Raw genomic sequence first — 23,364 nt, 5'->3', positions numbered from 1 at the left:
AAATTAAATAAAAAACATTATTCTGGAACGTGAGCGAAGATCGGATTGGTCACCCTCCTCACCCTTCTCTCTATAACTTTCGACTCTCTCCTCACACCCATATCTCATAACCTCCATTTTCTCTCTCTATTAATCTTCTTCATTTTCTGAACGCTCTTCCCTTAATCGTAATCAGGTATTTTAATTTTCCCCTAATTTCATTCTCGATTTATCTTAGGGTTTCATTTCTTTCTCTCCTTGATTTCCGTGCTCAATTTCTAGGGTTTGTTCTTCCCCAATTTTCTGGATCTGTGACTTATTGCGTTTCTGCATGTGTTTTGTTTCGTGAGTTTTGTTAGTTTTTGATCCATTATCAAGTCATAGTTTGGAAATTGAGACTTGTCTATGTAATTGATTACGATGATCAATCACTTGATCATGCTTGTTTCGTTATTTTGAGATTTTGGAAAGAAATTGAAATTACGTTGAGTTTAATCGTGTTCGATGCGTGACAAGTTGATTAAAAGGTGGATTACTGCAGTGTAACCTTAGAAATGTGTTGTTGGGACTCTTGGGAGAGTTCCACATATGCAATGATATTTACTGTGATATACTTGCCTGCTCTAAGCCTATAAGTACATTGCTTGTTTTAGAATTGGCTGCAATTTTGTTGTTTGATCTCGACTTTTCCGTAAGTAAAGAGTGCAAAAGTAGATGAGATCAAGGTTTAGATGGTGGATGGGACGGAACTGGTGTGATGGGCTCATGTGCAATGTTGACATTTTAGCTGAATAGCAATTTCATTTTGTGGTGGCGTTTGTTGATGATCCATGTTGGGGAAGCATTTGATTTCAGACTGTTGTTGGCATACGAATTTTTATCTCTTGAAATTATTGTGTTTTTGAGATCTGTGGATAATAATTGGTTTATATATCTTTTTGTCCTTGATTTTTTCATGATCTGAATATAATAATCGAGTGAGAATTGCCTGTGTTGACCTTTATATATAATAAAGAAATGTGTTTTTTTATTGATGGGAGGTGTTCAATTTGCGAGTATAATTTAGGAGTGGGCAAAAGGTCCAGAAAAGATCGTAGTTAACAAAATTTAAAGCGTGTGTTTGCCACGGCATTGTCGAATTTGCAGTTTTCATCTGTGTCATTGATGATTTACTGTTTAAGATTGAATTATTAATGCAATTATGCAAAGAAGAGATAGTCCCTGATTCTCAATTTGTGTTAAGGATAAACAAAGTGAATAAAACTTCAGGAAAAAGCTCTAAATCCATTAAATGCTGAATAGCCTAGAATTTTGGGAAACTATCTATTTCATTTAAATTGGTAATATCACTGCATCGTTAGCTAAGTTCATCCGTTACCATACTGTATCCCCTTTTACTTGTGAGCTCCCCCTTTTAAGGTTGGCCATCCGTAGTTCTTGAGTTGTGATATCTGAAATCTGCTAATGTGATGTATATTTTTCTGATGCAAAGTAAACCCTTTTAAATGCCAGCATTGATAAGAAATTAAGAATAACTGAATCCAGTTCTGTAGGATGATTAGCACGAACTGCTTTGGTTCTATGCGAGAAGTTCAGTAATTAAGGCATCTAATTGATGTTTAGGTAGTGGTCTCGATAGCTGTTCTTGTGCCAGTCATCTTCCTTTATATTGTATTCTTTGTTACATTGTCAGGTTTCATTATGGCGAAAGTTAGCAGAGTAAGGCACCTTAAGTACATACGTCGCAGTGGTAGAAGAGACCGAGCTCGGATATCATCTTGCTCCCACAAAATATTCAAAGATGTCAAGAAGCCAATCAGGTTGTTAGAGAAGAAAGACTGGGAGGATGCAACTTGCTCAGTTTGCATGGAGGCGCCTCACAATGCTGTTCTTCTACTGTGTTCCTCTTACAATAAAGGCTGTCGTCCTTACATGTGTGCCACTAACTCCCGTTTCTCCAACTGTCTTGACCAGTATAAGAAAGCATATATGAAAGCAACTTCTGAAGAAAAGATGGAAGTATGTGAACTTCTTTGTCCCCTTTGCCGGGGGCAGGTGAAAGGTTGGACCCTGGTTGAGCCGGCTCGGAAACATCTCAATAAGAAGGAAAGGACATGCATGCAAGAGAAATGCTCGTTTGTTGGCAACTACAAGCAACTCAAAAAACATGTCAAAGCGGACCACCCTTGGGCACGGCCAAGGGAAGTGGACCCATCACTCGAAGAAAAATGGAAAAGCTTGGAAAATGAAAGGGAAAGGAATGATGTCATTAGCACTTTGCCGCCTGGTACAATAGTATTCGGGGACTATGTTATAGACTCAAATGCTAATTCCTTCTTGAATTTCGACATGGACATGGACGTGGAAGATTTGTTGGATGATGATCTTGAGCTATTTGAGTCTAACCGAATGAGGAGTGCTGGTTTTCCATTCCATAGGACATTTGGAAGAGGATATGATTCGTTTGATGACGATGACGATAACGAAGAGGATGATGATATTGGAATTCGTCCTCTTCGTCGCAATAATGGAAGAACGCTGTTTTTTGGCAGGCCGCGTAGGAGATGGAGGCGCAATTGACCACCATGTTAACCTGCTTTTATGGCCCGTCGAAAATCCTACTACCATTGGGTTTTTATGCTTAATTTAAATGCAATCTAAGGGGCCATATTTCTTCCAAGACAGTGGGTCTTGGAAGAGGATGAAACACAGCTTTTCCTTCGTTAAGACAGGTTTATAAATTCATTACTTGTGATTTGGTCATTTAGGATTAGACTTTAAAGCTCTCATTTGAATGGTTGGTTGTGAATAGTGATCATTCATTTGTAGCCTGTAGGATAAAATGGTTCAGGTACATCCTCTGCTCTTTAACCATACCCAGGAATTGTTTTAATTTCTGTGATCTGGTGTCGACGAAACTCGGTGGCGGAGGCTTTATCTTTGTGAAGCCCTAGCCTTGATAATGTCTGAACATGGGGCTTTTTCAGCTTTGCTTTTGTATCTATTCCTTCGGCGCCAGAGCTGTTTATCTTCATTGTAACTGTAATTTGACATAGTTTCATCCCATAAATTTCCTTTGCACGAATTCCTTTCTTAGATATTGAACATCTTAATTCTGTGGAATAAATCTCATTCTTGTATTCCAATCATTTGTACTTCTAATTATAGGTGTCATTTGGCTCGGCTTGATACTTGTGTAAGACAGTTTTACATAAGCATTATTGTACAGCCGCATATGTTACTGAAATTACATTTGCTTCACAGTATCTTAGTGCATAACTGCATTTCAAGTGACTTTTTGCTTCTCTGAATGCTGAATAACTGGATGTATGCTCACTCAGACTGTGTGTTCATGCTTTTAAGCGATTTTTGGGAAATGAAATTCAGCAAGAGAAGTGCTACAACTGTTAATATTCTGTATTCTGTTTTAAGATGAACATCTTCGGATACATGTTGCAGTAAAATCTTAGCTGTTTACATTCCTGGCATGCATATCTTGGTGAAGTTCTTGCTCATTTTTGGAGAATTTGTTGCATTTCCAAAAACACGAGAATTGTTTTAGTACACGGCAAAACCTCTGTAACAAACACAGCATATATGAATAATTCCTTCACCAAAGAAGTCATTCAGAAAAATATATAAGAAGGTTTGGATGAGTGAGTACCTTTGAAAATTTATCCCAGCTGCTCTTCCTTGGATGACAACATAATCTGTATTTTCTTCCATATCCTTGTGTTTCTATGCTTTCATATCTCCACCTTTTCTTGCTCTCGCCAAATATTCGTCCCAAAGATAATCTGATTTTCCTTAACGGAGCAAGCAATTTTCTTTTCTTCTACATTATATGAATCCAATTCATTAACAACATATTAGCTCACTACAATCATTGTATATGTTCAAATACTACTCGTATACTGATCGGCTTTTTTTACGAAGTAAACCTTTTAACTGTATCAGGAAAAATGATTGCATCCAAAACCCACCACTGATTTCATGGTATAAACTGAAACCTAAGGCAGTTTTGATACTAACAAGGTTCTAACCCGGGTCATGATTAATGAATCGCATACATTAATGATTTTAACAGTTTTAATCTAACACACCCACAGACTAGACCAGTCGAAACCGAGTAACATACATGATAAAGAAGTACATATCTATTATTGAAAATGGTGAGATGATTACCTTAGTGTTGGGTGCGGGTTTAGTAGGACTAGGGTCCTGGTGAACGGGGTGTGTGCCAACATTTCTAAGCTGATGAACCTGGGCCAGAAGCTCGGCTCGTCGATCATAATAGCCACATGATCTTCTTGTGTTGAGGCTTCTGTCCCTGATCTTGTTATTTTGTGGACATGGTAATCTTTTAGTTGATGATTCTTCATAAACTGTAACAATAACATTATTCGTACCCAATTTATCATTTTCAAACTTAACCATTTCTCACTCGAATGGGATGATGATTGAAATTAAAAGTTTAATGTTAAATTCACTTGCAAAAATTGTATTAGTGAAAGAAAATTTGTGAGAATATTGGTAATGGAATTTGGTGAGTGACTCTAATGGGATGAAATATTTCCAAGTTAGCATGAAAATAGGATCTTCCTGATGAGAAAATAAATCTAATAATTCCTAATACGGTATAAAAATGCATTGAATTTAGAGATATAAGTTTTAATTATTTGTTAATAATCATACAACAACTCCATTGAAGGAATTGTTTTGAGTATTTCGTTTGGTTTTGGTATGTAACAACCATTCATTCATTGATTAAGCTAATAAAGCAGAATGTCGCTTTGAAACAGAAAATGACAAGAAGAAACGTGGAGAGTAAACATGAAGAGATGTATACCCCAACAGAAAAATAAATAAAAATAATGATGGACTTGGTCTCCTGTTGCCCTAGGACAGATATATCCATCTTAACATTACGACGAGTTAAACATTACCACACATGTGCATATAAGATAACTTTGTTGCTTTGTCATGCATTCTCTTTTTGTTTTATTTTACTTGACTTATCTAGTCGTTTTAAGCTTAAAACGATATAGTGTCTTAATTGAGAATTTGGGTCAAAGAAAAGAGTTGTTTGGGATAACGAACTTCATGAATTACCAGTGTTTTTCATATGGTATTTGATGTTTTATTATTCGTGGTCCAAAATTTGAAGTTACAATATTAAAAATGATCGGAAATATGAAATACGGAGTATATGAGAGGAGAATTAGTTAAATAAATATACGGGATAAAATCTCACAGAAGCAGTAAGAATTTTCAATCAACAAGGACCCAAGAGGATGATAAATTGACAATCCCTTCGGTTCCGTCGCTTTGTTAGTGTTTGTTTATACATGACAATGTTGGCCCATCTCTGGAGATCGTCACATCTCTTGTTTTTTGTGTTTCGTTTTTTTGACCTCACTCCCTTGACGGATTTCCGATTGGCGTACCGCGGTTCTAGATCGTCCGTTTCTATGGCCGGCGGTGGTTGCCTCGATGAGGTTCTTTGTTCCTGTCCCTCCGTCTCCTCGTTTTGTCACCGATGGTCATGCATGCAACACAGGGGTGATCCCCCCTTCCCCCACCCTTGGTATGGCTTCTTTTTATGTTTTTGCTTGTTGTTTGTGTCGATGAGGATAGCTCATTTGGGTTAGTAGTTTTCGGTCTCTGTGGTGGTTTGGGAATGTTATGGTGATCCTCCCATTTCCCCCACCTTTCAGTCCCTTTCCTATGTCCGTTAGTGTCAAATTCGTTCATAGTTGTTGTGGTCTTGGACTGATGGTGACCCCCCATTTCCTCCACCTATCGGTCTTTTTCCTGAATGTCTTTGGTGTCCTGTTGACTAGTCTTGTTGCATGTATGGTGGTGGTCCTGGGAGGTTGCTTTGGGTGAATTGGTTTTTTGTTTTTTATGTGTCGGGCCAGTTGCGGCTCGCGTGAAGGGTCCGTCGTGGTGGTCTGTTGTGTCCGTCGCTTTTTTCGGGTGGAGTGAGGTCATGGCGGTTGGGGCTTTTTCTATCTGTTTGAGATGTGCTTGGTGATAAGGCTAAAGTCGTATCACTTTAATCAAAGTAAACCTAAATTACTACTAACAAATAGCTAGCGGTAAGAAGGGTAGAATCCACATAGAGGCGAGGTAATTATTCTAGTTTGTTAATATTTAAGTCTGTCTTTAAGGTAACAATTTATGGGGGTTTTGATTGTTTGTATGCTAACAACTAATTGCAATTAGTAAATAAAGATGAATAACAATAATATTAAAGAGTCTAGGGATTCGGGTTCACTAAGCAGTCATACGGGGTATGATTTAATTCATTGATAGAGCTAATTATGTTGCTTAAGGTTATATGATCGATCGATTCAATATTCATTTAGATCTAATTTAACATGCAATCGCTATCATTAAATTACGTAATTTATTTTCGCAGTACGTTTTTTACTCATTACAGTACTTTTTGGGCAATATTTTTCATTTACCTACCCTTGTGCTACTTACAAACACAAATCTAATTCTCTCATATCCCAATATTAGAACCTTGCGAATCGATCAAATTACAACAAAAAAATCTCAATTATGAATCATAATTTGATTAAATTACATGTACTTAACTTCTAAATTACAATTAATTGTTCAAACTAATATTTGTTTTTATGTTCTTTAGTATTTTTTTTAATTAGAGTTTGATCTTTGAATGATAATGTTTGGTGGCATCATGGATATTACCAGCTAAATCAAGCTTCTGGATTGTGATTTTGCATCGCATCTTCCCCCTTGCCTTTTGCTTGATTCTCCTCGTGCCAGCCGAAGCTCCAAGTTACCCCCTTTCATATTAGAAATCGTGTTTTTGTTGTTCTTAAGAAAGAAGATACATGCTGGCGACGGTAGATTAGCCATCTCCACAATACGGAGTCAAGTTGTCGCAGTCTTCCACTTTGCTCATCGTCAGAAGCCCACAACGATGATTAAACTTGTGATTGTTGTTCGTCTTCGATGTTGAATCAATGGCTGACATTGATGTACTGTTTAACTTTTTTTTTTTTGTTTTAAATTTATTTTCAATGTAGTACAAAACGGGACTTGAAGTAGGGGAGAAAAAAAATGAGAGGGGTAATTTGGGAAAAAGTGTACTATGTTGAGTAAAATGCGTACTGCGAATATCAACACCCAAATTATCTCTATTCAGTTAATGTGGCCTATATTGATTCTAACTCAGTCGATGAAAGTCTCAATTCGCTATACTAGTCAATTAACCCTGGCCAGTAATTAATTTACTAGATGAAGAACAATAACATGAACAACAACAAATAAGCAATATTAACTATCAATTCATTAGTTTAATCCCCTTCTAACAACCTAGATTCCCTTTCACCCTAGATAGAAGATTTAGCTACTCATACTAATTATAATAACAACAATAACAATATAAGAAGGCATAATTAAGAGCATAATAAGATGAACAATAATGATAGAATAATTATTAAAGAAAGATTGATACGTAATAAAGGAATGCTTAGATCCGGAAGGAAGAACAATAAATATAAACTAAAACTAAGTATTTGAGAGAGTTTTTAGAGTAACTATGCTAAACCTACGGAAATTAAAGCGTAAATAACCTAGGGTACGAGTTTTGGTATTTATAACAAAACATAACCGACTTAAGGAAAATTTGCGGGAATTATAGAAACTGGAGGTTCCTCGATCGAGCCCTTGGTGCACTCGATCGAGTCACCACTTATGATGCGTGTATTTTATATAAGGTTTTTACCTCATTTTTATACGCATTTCTGTGTTATTTACTTGGCATCTAGCTACAAATTCCCTTGAATAGTCCACTTTGGTTTGTCTTGTGTAAATTGCAGGTACAGACCATAAAGGAGCAAAATCGAGCCTAAACTCGTCCTATTCGCATGCATTTTGGAAAATAAGGAATCGGAGCCCGAAATCTTTCACTTAGAGATGCGCGAAGTAGCCTCGGAAGGTGCCAAGGAGTCCACACGTGCTAATATAGCTCGATCGACCAGTTTTGCTACACTATATGGTCGATCGAATGCTTTATCCATTAAGAATCACTCGATCGAGCTTTGTTGTTACTCGATCGAGATAGGTGTTACAAGGAGTACTCGATCGGACGCAATCTTCATTCGATCGAGAGGATTTTCAAGGCTTGTCCTCGATCGAGTGGTTTCATTTCACTCGATCGAGAGACTCTGTGTTTTATGTGAGTTTTGAGCTATTTTTGAGCAGGCTTTTGTAATTAGGAATATATGTATGACGGCAGGGGAACTTAGGGGGATCTTATTCTCTCTCCCTTACTTCCATATTTTTCTCTCCACTCTCTATGACTCTTCTCTTTGAACCCTAACTCGGATTTTGGCTACTTGTAATTGGTACTTTTACTCCTTTCTTAATCTTAATTCATTATTGCTCTCTATTGTTTTTTCTTCTTTAATCTTTAATTGTTGTCTTTAATCACTCTTTATCCCTGTTATCATGCTTAATCTTTATTGCTTATGTATTATTATTGCTTGTTCAGTGATTATGCATAGCTAAACCTCCCTTGCTAAGACATAGGGGAGCCATGATTTTAAGGGAACTGTGAAATAAGTAATTAGGTTTGATGCGAAATTGATCTATGTTGTTAATCGTTATATATAACTGTTCTTTTATATTTGAGTCGACGCAAATAGGTAATAAATCATGGTACACCTTGACCTGGATCGGAAGATTGGAAAAGGTAAGACCTGTAGCGAACATTAGGGCACTTTAGTGAGGGCGGAAGCTAAGCTATTAGTGTTTTAGGGCGAATTGAGACCGGAAGGAGATATTCATTGCCCTGTAGATTGAATTTGCATTGACCTGAGACCTTAGATTATATTTCCTGAGAATCATGGTGAACCGACTGTCTTAGCTGCTTTCTCTCTGCTTGTCTACTTTTTACTCTCTTGCACTTTTTCTCTCCTTTGACCTTGTTAGATTAGAATAAACAATTAAAAACCCCCAAGAACTGGTTACCTTGACGGACTTAGTTGAGTTGACATTTTCCCATCTCCCTGTGGAGATCGACCCTACTTACCACTGACTTCTGTTAGTTGTAATAGGTATTTATTTTTGGTACCTGACGATGGTATCAAATTTTGGCGCCGTTGCCGGGGAGGTGGCGTAATTTTGTTGCTTATATTAAGTTTGTTTCTCATCTCAAGGAATTTATTCCTAGAGATTGATCTCATATTTTTCCAAGTGCTTTATTAGTGTTGCAGGAAATCTGTTCTAGAAGAGAACATTGTCATACCTGCCTTGCTGTAGACTCTATTTGCTAAGATGCCGAACATCGCCAGTCATTCAGAACCTACGGTGGATTCCCTCCCTAAAGGTTTCTTTTTACCCACTACAGATTCGGGGTCCTTTGGGATCCACCCATCTTATATGCTGCTGGTTGAGAGAAATCTCTTTAGGGGGAACCTGGCAAAGGTCTTTGCAAGCATATAGAGCTCTTTACAGAATATTGCTCCATCATTCCTTTAGCTGCTGGGGTGACACAGGATAGGGTTAAGGGAGTTCTTTTCCTTTTTTCTTTGACTGATGATGCCCGGGAGTGGTTGAGAGATTTGGACAGGGAAGCTGCCGGTGTAACTGACTGGAATTCCCTTGCACTAGACTTTTACAGACGATATTTTCCACCACAGCGCACTAATGTATTGAGAGGCCAAATTACTACATTTGAGCAATTACCTACTGAAGATTTGAATGAGGCTTGGACTAGATTCAAGAGGCTTGTCCGATCTGTACCTCATCACGGCTTTAAGCGTTGGTTCTTATGCACCCAATTCTACAATGGGTTATATCCTGACCAGAGAGCTATTCTTGATAATGCGGCCAAAGGAAGATTCCAAAAAAATGTTGAAGATGAACAAGGATGGCACCTTATTGAAGAAATGGCCATCCACGTTGCCGAATATGGAAATCCTCGAGGAAGTAGGTACGTAAATGAGTTGGTGGTAGCTGAAGTGGAAAGTCCTAGTGAAAATTTAGGCAGTCGGGAGATTTTACAAACTACGAGTGCGCATGAACAAGTTTGTGCCATAACTGAGCAGGAGGTAGTTTGTGGTAGATGCGGCACGGAGGGGCACAACCCTATTACTTGTATGGCGGAGGTAGAGCGCGTCCGTGCCTATCAAAAGTTCAAACAAGGAGTTCCATTCTCTAAGCTATATGAAGATTTGACAACAACAAGTACCTCTAGCCCTTCCAAACCAATGCCTCAACCGATTGATTCATCTTCTACAAATGGAGAGCTCGCAGAATTGAAGTCCCTAGTGCTAAACTTAACACTTCAGTTTGGCCAGAAGTCCGATAAAAATGACAATGCTATAGTAGAGTTGCGAGATCAAGTTGCGCGTCTTTCATTCACGCAAAGTCAAGTGAACCAATGACCTCCATGTGACCCAGTCAATGCCATAAATCTCCGAAGCGGTCTTACTTACGATTGACCGAAAGTGCCGGAAGACGGGGTTGTGACAGTTGATGATACCTCGGATAATGATTTGGAGGAGTTAAATGACGATATCCCAGCTGAATATCATCCTGCAGCTCGATTGAGTGGTATTGTAACTAGATCGAGTGATTTAACCTCTCCCAGTACTCGATCGAACACAATACCTGCTCGATCGAGAAGTGCCCCAATTGAAGAATTCGATCGAGGAGTTAATTCCTCTCGATCGAGCAACTTAGCAGAAAATACTATTCAATCGAGTGATTCTGGACCTCGATCGAAAAATGCTGAAATAGAAGAATTCGATCGAGAGATGAACATTACTCGATCGAGTAATTTGCCCGAAGAAACTGTTCGATCGAGTGGAATCAATGCTCGATTGAACAACTGTGTCAGCGGAAGTTCAACTTCAAGGTCTAATTCCGCTACCATGTCATCTTCCCCTGCAGTGGAGGTATCACGTTCTGATAAAGGTAAATAGAAAGACGCGGGCCCGCTTATTGCTACCAGGGTTCCTTATCTGGGACGTCTGAAGGATGCTAAGGTCGAGCGACAGTACGGTAAGTTTGTGGACGTGGTCAAGAATCTCCAGGTAACCATCCCTTTTACTGAACTTATTACCCAGGTACCTACTTACGCAAAATTTATGAAAGACGTCTTGACGCGTAAGAGGGAGCTTAGTGAATTCGAGACTGTTGCATTTATGGAAGAGTCTAGTAATTTACTTCTTAACAAAGCTCCACCGAAAATGAAAGACCCGGGTAGTTTCTCTATTATCTGTACCATAGGGAATGAAGTGATAGACAAGGTTCTTTGTGATTTAGGAGTCAGTGTCAGTGTCATGCCTCTTTCTATCTGTAAGAAGCTTAATATGGGTCACCTTAAAATGACTAACATTACATTACAGATGGCTGATAGATCTCTAAGACGACCCTTGGGTATCTTAGAGGACATGCCTGTCAGAATAGGCAAGTTCTTTATACCAGTGGACTTTATTTTTTTGGACATAGCCGAGGATACCCGGACCCCAATTATACTAGGAAGACCATTCTTGTGTACAGCTGGGGCCATTATTGATGTTAAACAAGGGCGTTTGACTCTGGCAGTAGGGGATGATGCAATCACTTCTAGTCTGCCCAGTACACTTGCTCGGCCAATGATAAAGGATACCTGTTATTCAATTGATATTGTTGACGAGTCTGTTTATGACTTCTGGTCGGGTTCTTTTATAAAGGATCCACTAGAAGCTTTGATGCTTTTAGATGAGTGTGCAGATAACCCAGATAACAATGATGTTGTGTTAGATTTGCTTGAAGCTGCTTTAGATGAGCGTGAACTCAACGACGCTGAAGGAGAGAGAGTGGAACAAATGATCAATACTCTTTGCGCCATAGAGGTAAAGGTACCTGAGCGTAAGCCTCTCCCTTCTCATCTTAAATATGCCTTCTTAGATGATACAGAGCAATATCCAGTCATTGTTAGTGATAAACTTGATGATGATCAGCTGATCGCTTTGTTAGCTGTGCTTAAGAAAAACAGGAAAGCTATGGATTATTCATTGGATGACATTAATGGCATTAGTCCCGACATTTGCATGCACAGAATTGAGCTTGAGGAAGATCACAAGCCTTGAAGATAGGGTCAGCGCCGACTGGACCGGAAGATGCAGGATGTTGTGATGGCTGAGGTAATGAAGCTGCTTGATGCATGTATTATCTATTCTGTTGGTCATTCTAAGTGGGTGAGTCCAGTTCAGGTAGTTCCTAAGAAAGGAGGGACTACTGTGGTTAAGAATGACAAAAACGAGTTGATACCTACTAGAGTAGTGACTGGTTGGCGGATGTGTATAGACTACAGACAGCTGAATGCCGCCACAAAGAAAGATCACTTTCCCCTTCCTTTCATTGATCAAATGGTAGAAAGGTTAGCTTCTCATAAGTTTTTCTGTTATCTAGATGGATACTCTGGGTTCTTTTAGATCCTTATTCATCCAGACGATCAGGAAAAGACTACTTTTACTTGTCCTCAGGGTGTTTTTGCTTATCGCAGGATGCCTTTTAGTTTATGTAATGCCCCTGCCACCTTTCAAAGGTGCATGATGGGGATAATTTCTGAGTATATAGAGTCTATTATGTAAGTCTTTATGGACGACTTTAGTGTCCATGGAAGTGACTTTGCTAACTGTCTGTCTAACCTTGATAAAGTGTTGCAGCGCTGTATTGAGGTTAATCTTGTGCTTAATTGGGAGAAGTGCCACTTTATGGTCAACGAGGGAGTTGTCTTAGGGCACTTAGTTTCTAACAGGGGCATTGAGGTTGACAAAGCAAAGGTACAAGTGATTCAGCAATTACCTCCTCCTGTTAATGTCAAAGGAGTGAGGAGTTTCCTTGGTCATGCTGGCTTTTATCGCCGGTTTAACAAGGACTTCTTAAAAATTACTAAACCGCTTACACAACTGTTGCTTAAGGATGCCCCCTTTGTATTTACTGATGAATGTCTTTCCGCTTTTAACAGGTTGACACAGGCCTTGATTTCGGCGCCGATTATACAGCCTCCCAACTGGGACTTGCCGTTTGAAATTATGTGCGATGCTAGTGACTATGCACTAGGAGCGGTACTAGGCCAGAGGAAAGACAAAGCTTTGAATGCAATATACTATGCGAGCCGAACTCTGGATGAGGCTCAAGTGAAGTACACCACCACTGAGAAAGAGCTGTTAACTGTGGTTTATGCGCTAGAAAAATTTCGTTCTTATTTGATTTGGTCAGAAGTTACCGTCTTTACTGACCATGCAGTGCTGAGGCACCTTCTTGCTAAGAAGGAAGCTAAACCATGGCTGTTGAGATGACTACTCCTTCTTCAGGAGTTTGATTTGCAGATCAAAGATAAGAAGGGTGCTGATAACGTAGTAGCTGATCATCTGTCGCGACTATCACAACAAGAGGGAGAATATTCCTTACCTATTGATGATTCTTTTCTCGACGACTCTTTATTTGCTGTTTTATCTTCTATTATTAACCATGACCCTTGGTATACAAATTTAGCTAATTATGTTGTCAGTGGCGCGCTGCCACCTAACCTTTTTTATCAGCAGAGGAAGCGTTTTCTTTACAACGCCAAGCAGTACTTCTGGGATAATCCTTATCTATTTAAGGAGTGTGCAGATGGTCTCTACAGATGGTGTATTCTGCAGTGGGAGATGAAGGCAATCTTGGAGGGCTGTCATTCATCCTCTTATGGTGGTCACCACGGTCCATCGCGTACCGTGGCTAAGGTACTTCAGTCTGGCTTTTACTGGCCTACTTTGTTTGCCGACACTAAAGTGTTTGTTTCAGCTTGTGATGCTTGTCAACGCTCGAGGAATATTTATAAGAGACATGAGATGCCACAAAATGATATCCTAGAGGTCGAGGTTTTTGATGTCTGGGGTATTGATTTCCAAGGACCCTTCCCGTCTAGCAAAGGTAACAGGTATATCTTGGTAGCTGTAGATTATGTGTCTAAGTAGGTGGAGGCGATTGCTTCACCTAATTGTGATGTCAAGACCGTGATTAAAATGTTAAAAAAGATTATCTTTCCCCGATTTGGTGTCCCTAGGGTCGTCATTAGTGATGGGGGAATGCATTTTAAAGAAAAGAAACTAACTTCTATATTGTCTAAGATTGGTGTCCAACACCGGCGCGGTTTGGGGTATCACCCCCAAACTAGTGGGCAAGTTGAGATCTCTAATCGAGAGATTAAAGAGATTTTAGTCAAGGTAGTTTATAAATCACGGAAATATTGGAGTCTTAAACTGGAAGACACATTATGGGCTTATAGGACTACCTTTAAAACACCGTTTGGTGCATTGCCATATCGGCTGGTTTCTGGGAAGTCCTGTCATTTACCTGTTGAGTTAGAGTGTAAGGTTTGGTGGGCTATTCGTGAACTTAACTTTGATCCTAAGTTGTGTTTCAGAACCGTTTATTGCAGCTAGATGAACTAGAGGAGTTTAGGCTAAATGCCTATGATAGCTCACACATCTACAAAGAGAAGACGAAGAGATGGCACGACAAACGGATCATACCTCGAGAATTTCAAGTCGGGCAGAAGGTGTTGCTGTTTAATGCCCGACTGCGCTTATTTATTGGCAAGCTGAAGTCCAGGTGGAGTGGCCCCTATACAGTGACAGCTGTCACTAAATTTGGGTCTGTCGAGTTAGAAAGTTCCGAGGGCAATAGGTTCAAGGTAAATGGACAATATGTGAAGCATTACCATGAAGCAAACGATGCAGATAACCGAGTTGAAGTCATGTACTTCGACAATCCTGATGAGCCAGTTAATTGAAGCCAGAAAGGTCGTGCGGGACCTCTTAAACCTGCGCTATCCGGGAGGCAACCCGGACTGTTTTGTTGTACTTTCGTTTGGACTTGTTTTTTTTTTTTCATTTAATGCTGTGTGTTTAAACTCTAAACACTGAACTTGTGCTGCTCGTGTTAGTCTTGTACTCCTTTTGTGCGATTTTGCAGGTGATTAGCTCGATCGAGTAGTTTTCTCACTCGATCGAACACTTTTGCTGGAATTTCTACTCGATCGAACATATTCTGCTCTCGATCGAATCCCTGCAAATCCACATTTCTCGATCGAGTACCCCATCTCCTCGATCGAACACTTCTGGCACCTTATCTACTCGATCGAACCTCTCCACCCTTCTCGATCAAGTTCTGCTACTCTTTTTTGCCTCCTGCGATGCTATGAGGCTATATGTGACCGCCCATATTCATGGTCGGTTTGGGGAGGTCCCTCCTTTACTTTGTCTTGTAAGTTTTCTGACTCACGTTCTCCTTTTCTCTTTAGTTTGCATTTCTTTCCCTGTTTTTGGTACAATGAGGACATTGTACAGTTTGGTTTGGGGAGGTATGCATCCATATCTGTATCTGCATGTTTTGCTGCATTTCAGTTTGCACGTTTATTTATTTTTGCATGCATTCTATCGTTTATTTATTTTCGCATGCGTTTTTGTTCTATTTCAGTTTGAGTTGGAACGTCGAACTTCTACGCTACTTTGAGTCCCTTTACCCTTACCTTGCATAATCTTGACATCCTGTCGGCATGGTAATGTGCATAATCTACGAATTTTTGTTTAACTCTTATCTGAACGAATAGACTTGATTCATATATTGGCAAGCTACATTTACATTCTAAGGTTAGAGCTTAACAAACTGGTGACATTCATGACCAGTTTCATATAGGATGTGAGTAGTACTCTCTATAAGGCATGTAACATCAATTTGCATAATCATGAATTCAGGCTGCTTGATACCTGTATGCATTCGGTCTGTGGTTGGTGACACATGTTAGGAGAGGCAGTTCCTTTTATTTCATTCTACCCATGAGCACCACATAGTCAAATTGCCCATTTTGTCCCATATAGCTACAATCTATAATTTTGCCTACCCTAACCGAGCTAGTAATAGTAGCTGTTGGGAATGTTTCATTGCAATATGGTTACATATATGGTCTGAGAAGACTGGTGGAAATGTTGAAGGGAATTGAAAAATATGAATGAAAAGAAAAAAAAGTTGTGAAAAATGAAAAAGAATGTGAAAAGAAAAAGAAAAGAAAGATTATGAAAGATCATGAGCTAAGAAATAAATTATGTGTTATGATTTACGCTCCCATGCTATATTTTTATCTTATGGGGAGTTGACGATATTATGGTGGTTAGTGAGTTGTGTGCTGCAATTTAGCATTGTTTTGCATTGATTTATATTGAGTATGAAGTTGGGAAGTGTTTCTAATTTGGATTCGTTGTTGCTAGCTTGGCTGCTAACTCCACATCTCCAAATTCATTATAGCCCCTTCTTACCCATTACCTCAATAACCCAAATGTAAGTCCTCGGCATGTGTCTTGGTCATTAGTTGGTTGGAAATTTGGAATGCATATGTACGGTTGTAGAGATTTTATTCATGTTAGATTGCATGCATGCTCTTATAGGTCGAGTTAGGTGAGTGTCTTTACTTTTTTCTATCTCTTACTTATATCCTGACCCTGTGCCTAATTTGTGTGATGAGTGACCCGTGAGAGTCCGATGTTTATGAGTCTTGCAAGATCGACGGTTCAGTAGTTTGAGACATTGATTTAACTCGTTTGCACTTACCTATTGCTACTTTGTTAGTCGATGCATTAGACTGGTTTGGGTGGGTGATTTATAGCTGATGAGTTGGTCTCGTTCCGTTAGTTGTCTTTAGTTGCATTCATGGTTTGCTTGGCGACAAGCAAAGGTTTGGTTTGGGGAGATTTGATGCGTGTATTTTATATAAGGTTTTTACCTCATTTTTACACGCATTTATGTGTTATTTACTTGACATCTAGCTACAAATGCCCCCGAATAGTCCACTTTGGTTTGTCTTGTGTAAATTGCAGGTACAGACCAGAAAGGAGCAAAATCAAGCCTAAACTCGTCCTATTCGCATGCATTTTGGAAAATAAGGAATCGGAGCCCGGAATCTTTCACTTAGAGATGCGCGAAGTAGCCTCTGAAGGTGCCAAGGAGTCCACACGTGCTAGTATAGCTCGATCGACCAGTTTTGCTACACTATATGGTTAATCGAATTCTTTATCCATTAAGAATCACTTGATCGAGCTTTTATGTTACTCGATCGAGATAGCTGTTACAAGGAGTACTCGATCTGACGCTATCTTCATTCGATCGAGAGGATTTTTAAGGCTTGTCCTCGATCGAGTGGTTTCATTTCACTCGATCGAGAGACTCTGTATTTTATGCGAGTTTTTGGCTATTTTCAGTAGGCTTTTGTAATTAGGAATATATGTATGAAGGCAGGGGAACTTAGGGGGATCTTCTTCTCTCTCCCTTACTTCCATATTTTTCTCTCCACTCTCTATGACTCTTCTCTTAAACCCTAACTCGGATTTTGGCTAATTGTAATTGGTACTTTTACTCCTTTCTTAATCTTAATTCATTATTGCTCTCTATTGTTTTCTCTTCTTTAATCTTTAATTGTTGTCTTTAATCACTCTTTATCCCTGTTATCATGCTTAATCTTTATTGCTTATGTATTATTATTGCTTGTTCAATGATTATGCATAGCTAAACCTCCCTTGTTAAGACATAGGGGAGCCATGATTTTAAGGGAACTGCGAAATAAGTACTTAGGTTTGATGCAAAATTGATCTATGTTGTTAATCGTTACATATAACTGTTCTTTTCTATTTGAGTCGACGCAAATAGGTAATAAATCACGGTACACCTTAACCTAGATCGAAAGATTAGAAAAGGTAAGACCTGTAGCGAACATTAGGGCACTTTAGTGAGGGCGGAAGCTAAGCTATTAGTGTTTTAGGACGAATTGAGACCGGAAGGGGATATTCATTGCCTGTAGATTGATTTTGCATTGACCTGAGACCTTAGATTATATTTCCTGAGAATCATGGTGAACCGACTGTCTTAGCTGCTTTCTCTCTGCTTGTCTAATTTTTACTCTCTTGCTCTCTTTCTCTCCTTTGACCTTGTTAGATTAGAACAAACAATTAAAAAACCCCCAAGAACTGGTTACCATGACGGACTTAGTTGAGTTGACATTTTTCCATCTCCCTGTGGAGATCGACCCTACTTACCACTGATTTATGTTAGTTGTAATAGGTATTTATTTTTGGTACTTGACGACGGTATCAACTTCCTCGATCAAGCCTGGTCTTACTCGATCGAGGCACCAAAGTTCAGGAACCCCATTCTCGACATTGCAAATTTTAATTGATTAGGTTGGTTCCTCGATCGAGCCCTCACTGCAGTTGATCGAGGAACCAAGTTCCTGCTTTGCGCACTGAACTTCAAACGGCTGCCATTTCGTCGTTACTTGTCAGAAACAAGCGATTTTTACGTTGTTGGAAAGCTAAGAAGATAAGATTTCACCTTTAGTTGTAATCACTTGAAAATCAGTTGTAGAACTCGAGATATGGCTCTTCAAAGTAGGCACTAGTAATAAGAAGCTCTTTTCTTCGTGTTTTCTTCTTAACTTCTCTTCCTTCATTCTTATGGATTCTCGTGCCATGTTTCGTGTATTCCTTCATGCCTACTCCGCGATGCCCATTTCATTCCTTTGCTCCTCAAAAGCATCATTCCTGCATTAAACATCAAAAAGCGGAAGTATCGACATTCTAACATAAAAGGCATGTAAATGATATAAACTACCACGAAAACCGTATCAAAAGTAATTAAGAGGAGGCATAAATATGTATTTAATTATGACTCATCAAACTCCCCCAAACCATCTCTTTGCTTGTCCTCAAGCAAAGCATCACACAATTACAAAAGACAAACATACAAATGGCGAATAAACAACTCAGAGCTAATGTTTAATGCACATACAAATCCCAAGCTATCTATATCTGTAACAAAGTAATGATTAAAGTGTACCAATAAAACAAATTCAAAGGTACGGGAAATAGAAAACGTAGCTCAAGTCTCAGGCCACCATATTATAGACAAATGCCAAATACCTTTCGATCTTGCAAGACAAATTAGTTGGATTCTCGCGGATTTCACTCATGCACTCATAAGTATAGGGTGAGTTATATGTGAAGATAGAAAGAAGTAGAAACACTCACTCAACATATGAAACATGCATGCAATCTAATGTGACAGAAATTTCCCCAACTAATATGCAATCACCATATGTAGACAAAAGTACATGTATAAAGGACAATAAGGGTGGCAAATGGGTTAAAGGGATAGAAATGGTTTGTGTCAAAGCACATTATGGATATGTGGAGCTAAGACGATAGTCGCAGTGCTAACCAAATCATAAACCAAATCTTTGATAATAAATACACCCAACTTAGAGAAATAATCTCAACTTTACAATACATGAGAATGAATGAAGTATTTTCCAACCATGCATTAGACTCTAATGACCATCCTTTTGATCCTTGACAAAACCAAATGAAGCAATCTCTTTTCTTTTCTTTTCTCTTTTTCGATATTTTCTCTCTTTCTTTTTTTCTTTTTCTTTTGCATCATATTTTTCTTTTTCCAACACAAGGATACAACACAATTGCTAAATAATGATCATGCTATACCCACATGACAACAATAAGTCCCAACCCAACCATGCAAAATAAACATGATAAACAAGCAACTGCGACTGACCCGAAAAGGTAGGCAAATTCTTGGATTGTAGCTAGTAAATGTTGTGGACATGGGCCCACGGGGGCGCTTGGGAACAAGCGTTTGCATTTGTGGAGTCGCCGCCAATTTTTATGGGAAATCGAAACCGTTCGAATACCTCGTGCCATGTCAAGACACAAAGTAGTGACATGAACACTAAGAACTCGTTACCCTTAGCATTCTATGTCTAGAATGACTCTCGTGGATGCCAATGAACACGGATGTTCACAGAGATCTGGAGTAAGGGGTGAGGGTACGTATTAGGAAGTCCTTTTATTGAACACCTAATCCCGCCCGCCTCGATAGCGGCCTCTACTAATGATTAGGGAAATCGTTCATAGTTGATATGTTGTCAATTATATGCATGCAATGCAACATCAAACATTTTAATCCTAGCATGTGAGAATTAACTATGTCGGTGAATAAGTAATTAGCACTTATTAATGTCGAATTAGGGTTTAGAAATTAATTACATATGAAAAACGAATAAACATCCATGATAAATACAATAACGATAAATTACGATAATTTAAATTACAATAAATTACAATGATCAATTGATTTACGTCAAAAATATACCCAAAAGAGTTTGAAAAGAAAAGAATAAATGAAATAAGGAAAATTAGAAAATTGAAAAAAATAAGGAAATTGGAAATTGATTTAAATAAGGAAATTTGGAAAATAAGGAAATTTGGAAAATAAAGAAAAATTGAAAATAAATTAAATTAGGAAAATTGGAAAATAAGGAAATTAATAAATAAAATAAATTAGGAAAATAAAAATAAAGAAATAAAACCAAAATATATGGAAAATATGTCGAATTATGGTGATAATAAGAATAATAGTTAATTAAAATCCTAATTAGAAACCCTACGTCAAAATGAGAAGAGTTCAGAGGCAGAAGCCAACTTAGAACATGCGCAGCGTCTACTGCGTCCTCTGGAAAAGGCGCAGCACTTCTGCGCTTTTTCTCCAGTTGGATTCTGACTGTGAAAGTCATACTCGTGGGTTGTTAATGTTCGTTAGTAATTTTAAGGCCGATTATTGATATTAGAACTCGAGTTGAAGTGATTAACAGATTACATACATACTAATACTGTTATAAAATGAATTAAAAGTGAGAATACAGCGGTTCAATATGGTTAGTATTGATATGATGTCGTAAACGGGTTTAGATACAAACTCGAAGTTAAAGGTGGAAAGAAAAGATTAGAATTGGTGAAGAAAACAGATTTAAAACATGTATCAAAGATGAATTCAAGAGACTTGATATGAATGAACCAAGCCTCTTAAATCCGGGTTTGAATAAGATGATGAAAACCCGCAAATATTGATTATAAGGAATTTAAGTCGAATTAACCGTTATAATTTAAAAGGAATTAATAAAATATGATTATATACTAAAACGAACAAAAGAAACGAAAGAAATAAGAAAAATAGAAAATTGCAGAAAATCGAGGAAGAAGAAGAAGAGCAGGAGCAGTGGCAGCTTCTGGAAGAGGCGCAACATATACTGCGACTCTTCGAAGAGGCGCAGCTGCTGCTACGTTTCTTCTCGACGTCAGATCTTTGCTGTTTTGTAAATACGGTTTAAAAGATGGTTTTTAAAGACGGTTTTGAGCGTGCTTATGACATAAACTCGTACATTAATTACAAAATAAAAAGTACAATAAATAAAATTGGGATTTTACACCCTCAGAGTTACATGTTAGCGTCGCGAGATTTAACTAAAATCGGTTTTTAGTGGTAACTCGACTCGATCTATGCAAATATGAAAGTGCCTTTGAAAAAGGAATTAAAAAGATTGATTAATTGATTGTGTAGTGGTCAAATTGGTCGGTCATGCAAACGTAACTGGTACTCAGAATGATCTGAGCTTACGTGATCGATTGATCAAACACGTAGGCATCGAAAGCTTAGAGCAAGGACTTAGAATGCAAAGGGAGAAGAGAAGGGCGGACACTCGCGTGAAAAATATGTGGAACGAAGGTCCCTATTTATACTAAAAATATGGAGAAATTATGGTAAGGATAGAAATTGGAAAGGAATAGGAAAGAAAGGTCCGGAAATAACCGAACACGAAAACTTGGACACAAATAAATCCTTGAGAAAAGGCGCAGCAGGTGCTGCGTCCCTTAGAAGAGGCGCAGCTCTTACTGCGTCCTTTCTCGGGTAGGTTATTTCTGCGCGAGAAAACGCGTTTGATAACCTGTCGTATTTTAGGCATAACTTTCTCTACAAGACTCGGATTAAGGTGATTTTGGTGGCGTTGGAAAGCTAAGAGAAAGATATAGAGCTTTTTGTGAAATAGCCCTGACCCAAAAAAGTCGTTATCACCTCGTAAAACGGACCTAAATGCCGGATTGTCATTTTAGCTAAATGAAATGCACATTTTGTAATGCAAACTTTAGGTTTAGCCCAAAGATGTGACATATGACTCAAAATAAAATATACTCATGACATTTGATGACATTCTAACCTTAGGTAGACAAGCACATTGCTTTTTGACTCGGGATTTGACGGTTTTAGGAAATGAAGACGGTTTTTGACCCGGACTCCAAATGCACTCTAATTACTGCCAAAACGACCATAATGACACCTAGATGACAACCAAGGGGTAGACACAAGTGTATGAGTTACCTTTTATTAACCGATTTACGAAACATCATAAAATCGCGACATATGCTAAACATGCGGCCCAATCATCACTGGGTGTTTGGCAGGAGGTGCAGAAACGAGGTATCTATAGATCCCCCACTTTGACCGAGGCTTGGACAAGGCAAAAGTCAAAGCATAGCCCCCAGGTCAATCGAAGATTACAACCTGAAGACTATGGCGACGCAAGGCGGCTCAAGAGGTCTGAATCAAGGACCTATCGTCGGGAATATGTTAGAGTCTGTCGACTACCGGGGAGGTTCGTTTAAAGTCCATTAGACTACGTGATACCTGTCGATGTGAGTATCAAAACTAATATTTATAACTTTCCAAACTACTACTATAGCTAGCGGCAGTCAGGGTCGAACCACAGGGAGGTAGGGAATTATTAGTTGTTCTAGATTTCAGTCTAAAAGTAACAAATAAGGGGAGGTTTTGATTTGGTTGTAAAGCTAAAACAAGTAAAATAAAAGCGATATAAAAAGATGGAAATAATAATAGAGAAATAGCTAAAACGATCGGTTCACTATAGTTTCGACTGCATTAATCTAAAAAAGGTCTGATACAGGTACGGTAAGACGGGTAAGTGACAGGTCCTCTCGGTCCACTATCAACAGGAAACACACCTTTCGGACTGAGTTCCCTCCCAAAATCACACTAACTAACTTCCGCCCTGGTCAGTGTAACTAAGTCTAAACTTCTATCTCCTTTCGGTCTCAAGAAACTCCTACTGCCTTTCGGTCTCAAGGGTAGACTAATTATCATAGTTTTTAGGTTTATTCTATTCTAATCTCTCGATCTAGGTCTAGAATTCCCAAGTCAATTAACAATTCTCCTTTTGGTCTCCTCATTAAATATAGCAATTAAATAACTATGATAAAGAAATTACCGACCTAAACAATCCTACAACATCCTAAGCCGTCTACACCATAGATCCCCTCATATCCTAGCGAAGGAAATCTAGCTACTCATATTGATAATTGAAATAACAATAAGATGCGTATAAACTAAATAAGATGACATAGCAATTGAATTGAATAAATCAAAAGGCATAAAACAAATTAACTAAAAGCAATA

The 23,364-nt window shown here is 38.6% G+C and overlaps 2 protein-coding genes across 2 annotated transcripts; one reads left to right on the top strand and one right to left on the bottom strand.

Annotated features, from left to right (window-relative positions):
• Window positions 1–3,165, top strand: LOC141596885 (uncharacterized). The gene is made up of 2 exons (XM_074417160.1): window positions 1–175; window positions 1,673–3,165. Exon 2 carries the CDS (start codon window positions 1,681–1,683, stop codon window positions 2,557–2,559), a length of 879 nt encoding a protein of 292 aa, XP_074273261.1. The 5' UTR covers window positions 1–175; window positions 1,673–1,680; the 3' UTR covers window positions 2,560–3,165.
• Window positions 3,095–4,724, bottom strand: LOC141596887 (uncharacterized). The gene is made up of 3 exons (XM_074417161.1): window positions 4,165–4,724; window positions 3,644–3,814; window positions 3,095–3,556 (listed from the first exon to the last, which is right to left on the bottom strand). The coding sequence occupies exons 1-3, from the start codon at window positions 4,414–4,416 to the stop codon at window positions 3,446–3,448; spliced, it is 534 nt and encodes a 177-aa protein (XP_074273262.1). The 5' UTR covers window positions 4,417–4,724; the 3' UTR covers window positions 3,095–3,445.
• Between the last annotated feature and the right edge of the window lie 18,640 nt (window positions 4,725–23,364).

This window comes from Silene latifolia, chromosome 8 (assembly GCF_048544455.1).
Source record: "Silene latifolia isolate original U9 population chromosome 8, ASM4854445v1, whole genome shotgun sequence".
NCBI classification, from domain to species: Eukaryota; Viridiplantae; Streptophyta; class Magnoliopsida; order Caryophyllales; family Caryophyllaceae; genus Silene; species Silene latifolia.
This window is presented reverse-complemented; position numbering and strand designations above follow the sequence as displayed.

Coding starts and splice junctions, on each gene's coding strand:
- LOC141596885 (XM_074417160.1), top strand. CDS start 1,681: ATGGCGAAAGTTAGCAGAGTAAGGCACCTTAAGTACATACGTCGCAGT.
- LOC141596887 (XM_074417161.1), bottom strand. CDS start 4,416: ATGGTTAAGTTTGAAAATGATAAATTGGGTACGAATAATGTTATTGTT. Junction 3,815..4,164: donor AACCCGCACCCAACACTAAG/GTAATCATCTCA, acceptor CATATAATGTAG/AAGAAAAGAAAATTGCTTGC. Junction 3,557..3,643: donor GCTGGGATAAATTTTCAAAG/GTACTCACTCAT, acceptor TGTTTGTTACAG/AGGTTTTGCCGTGTACTAAA.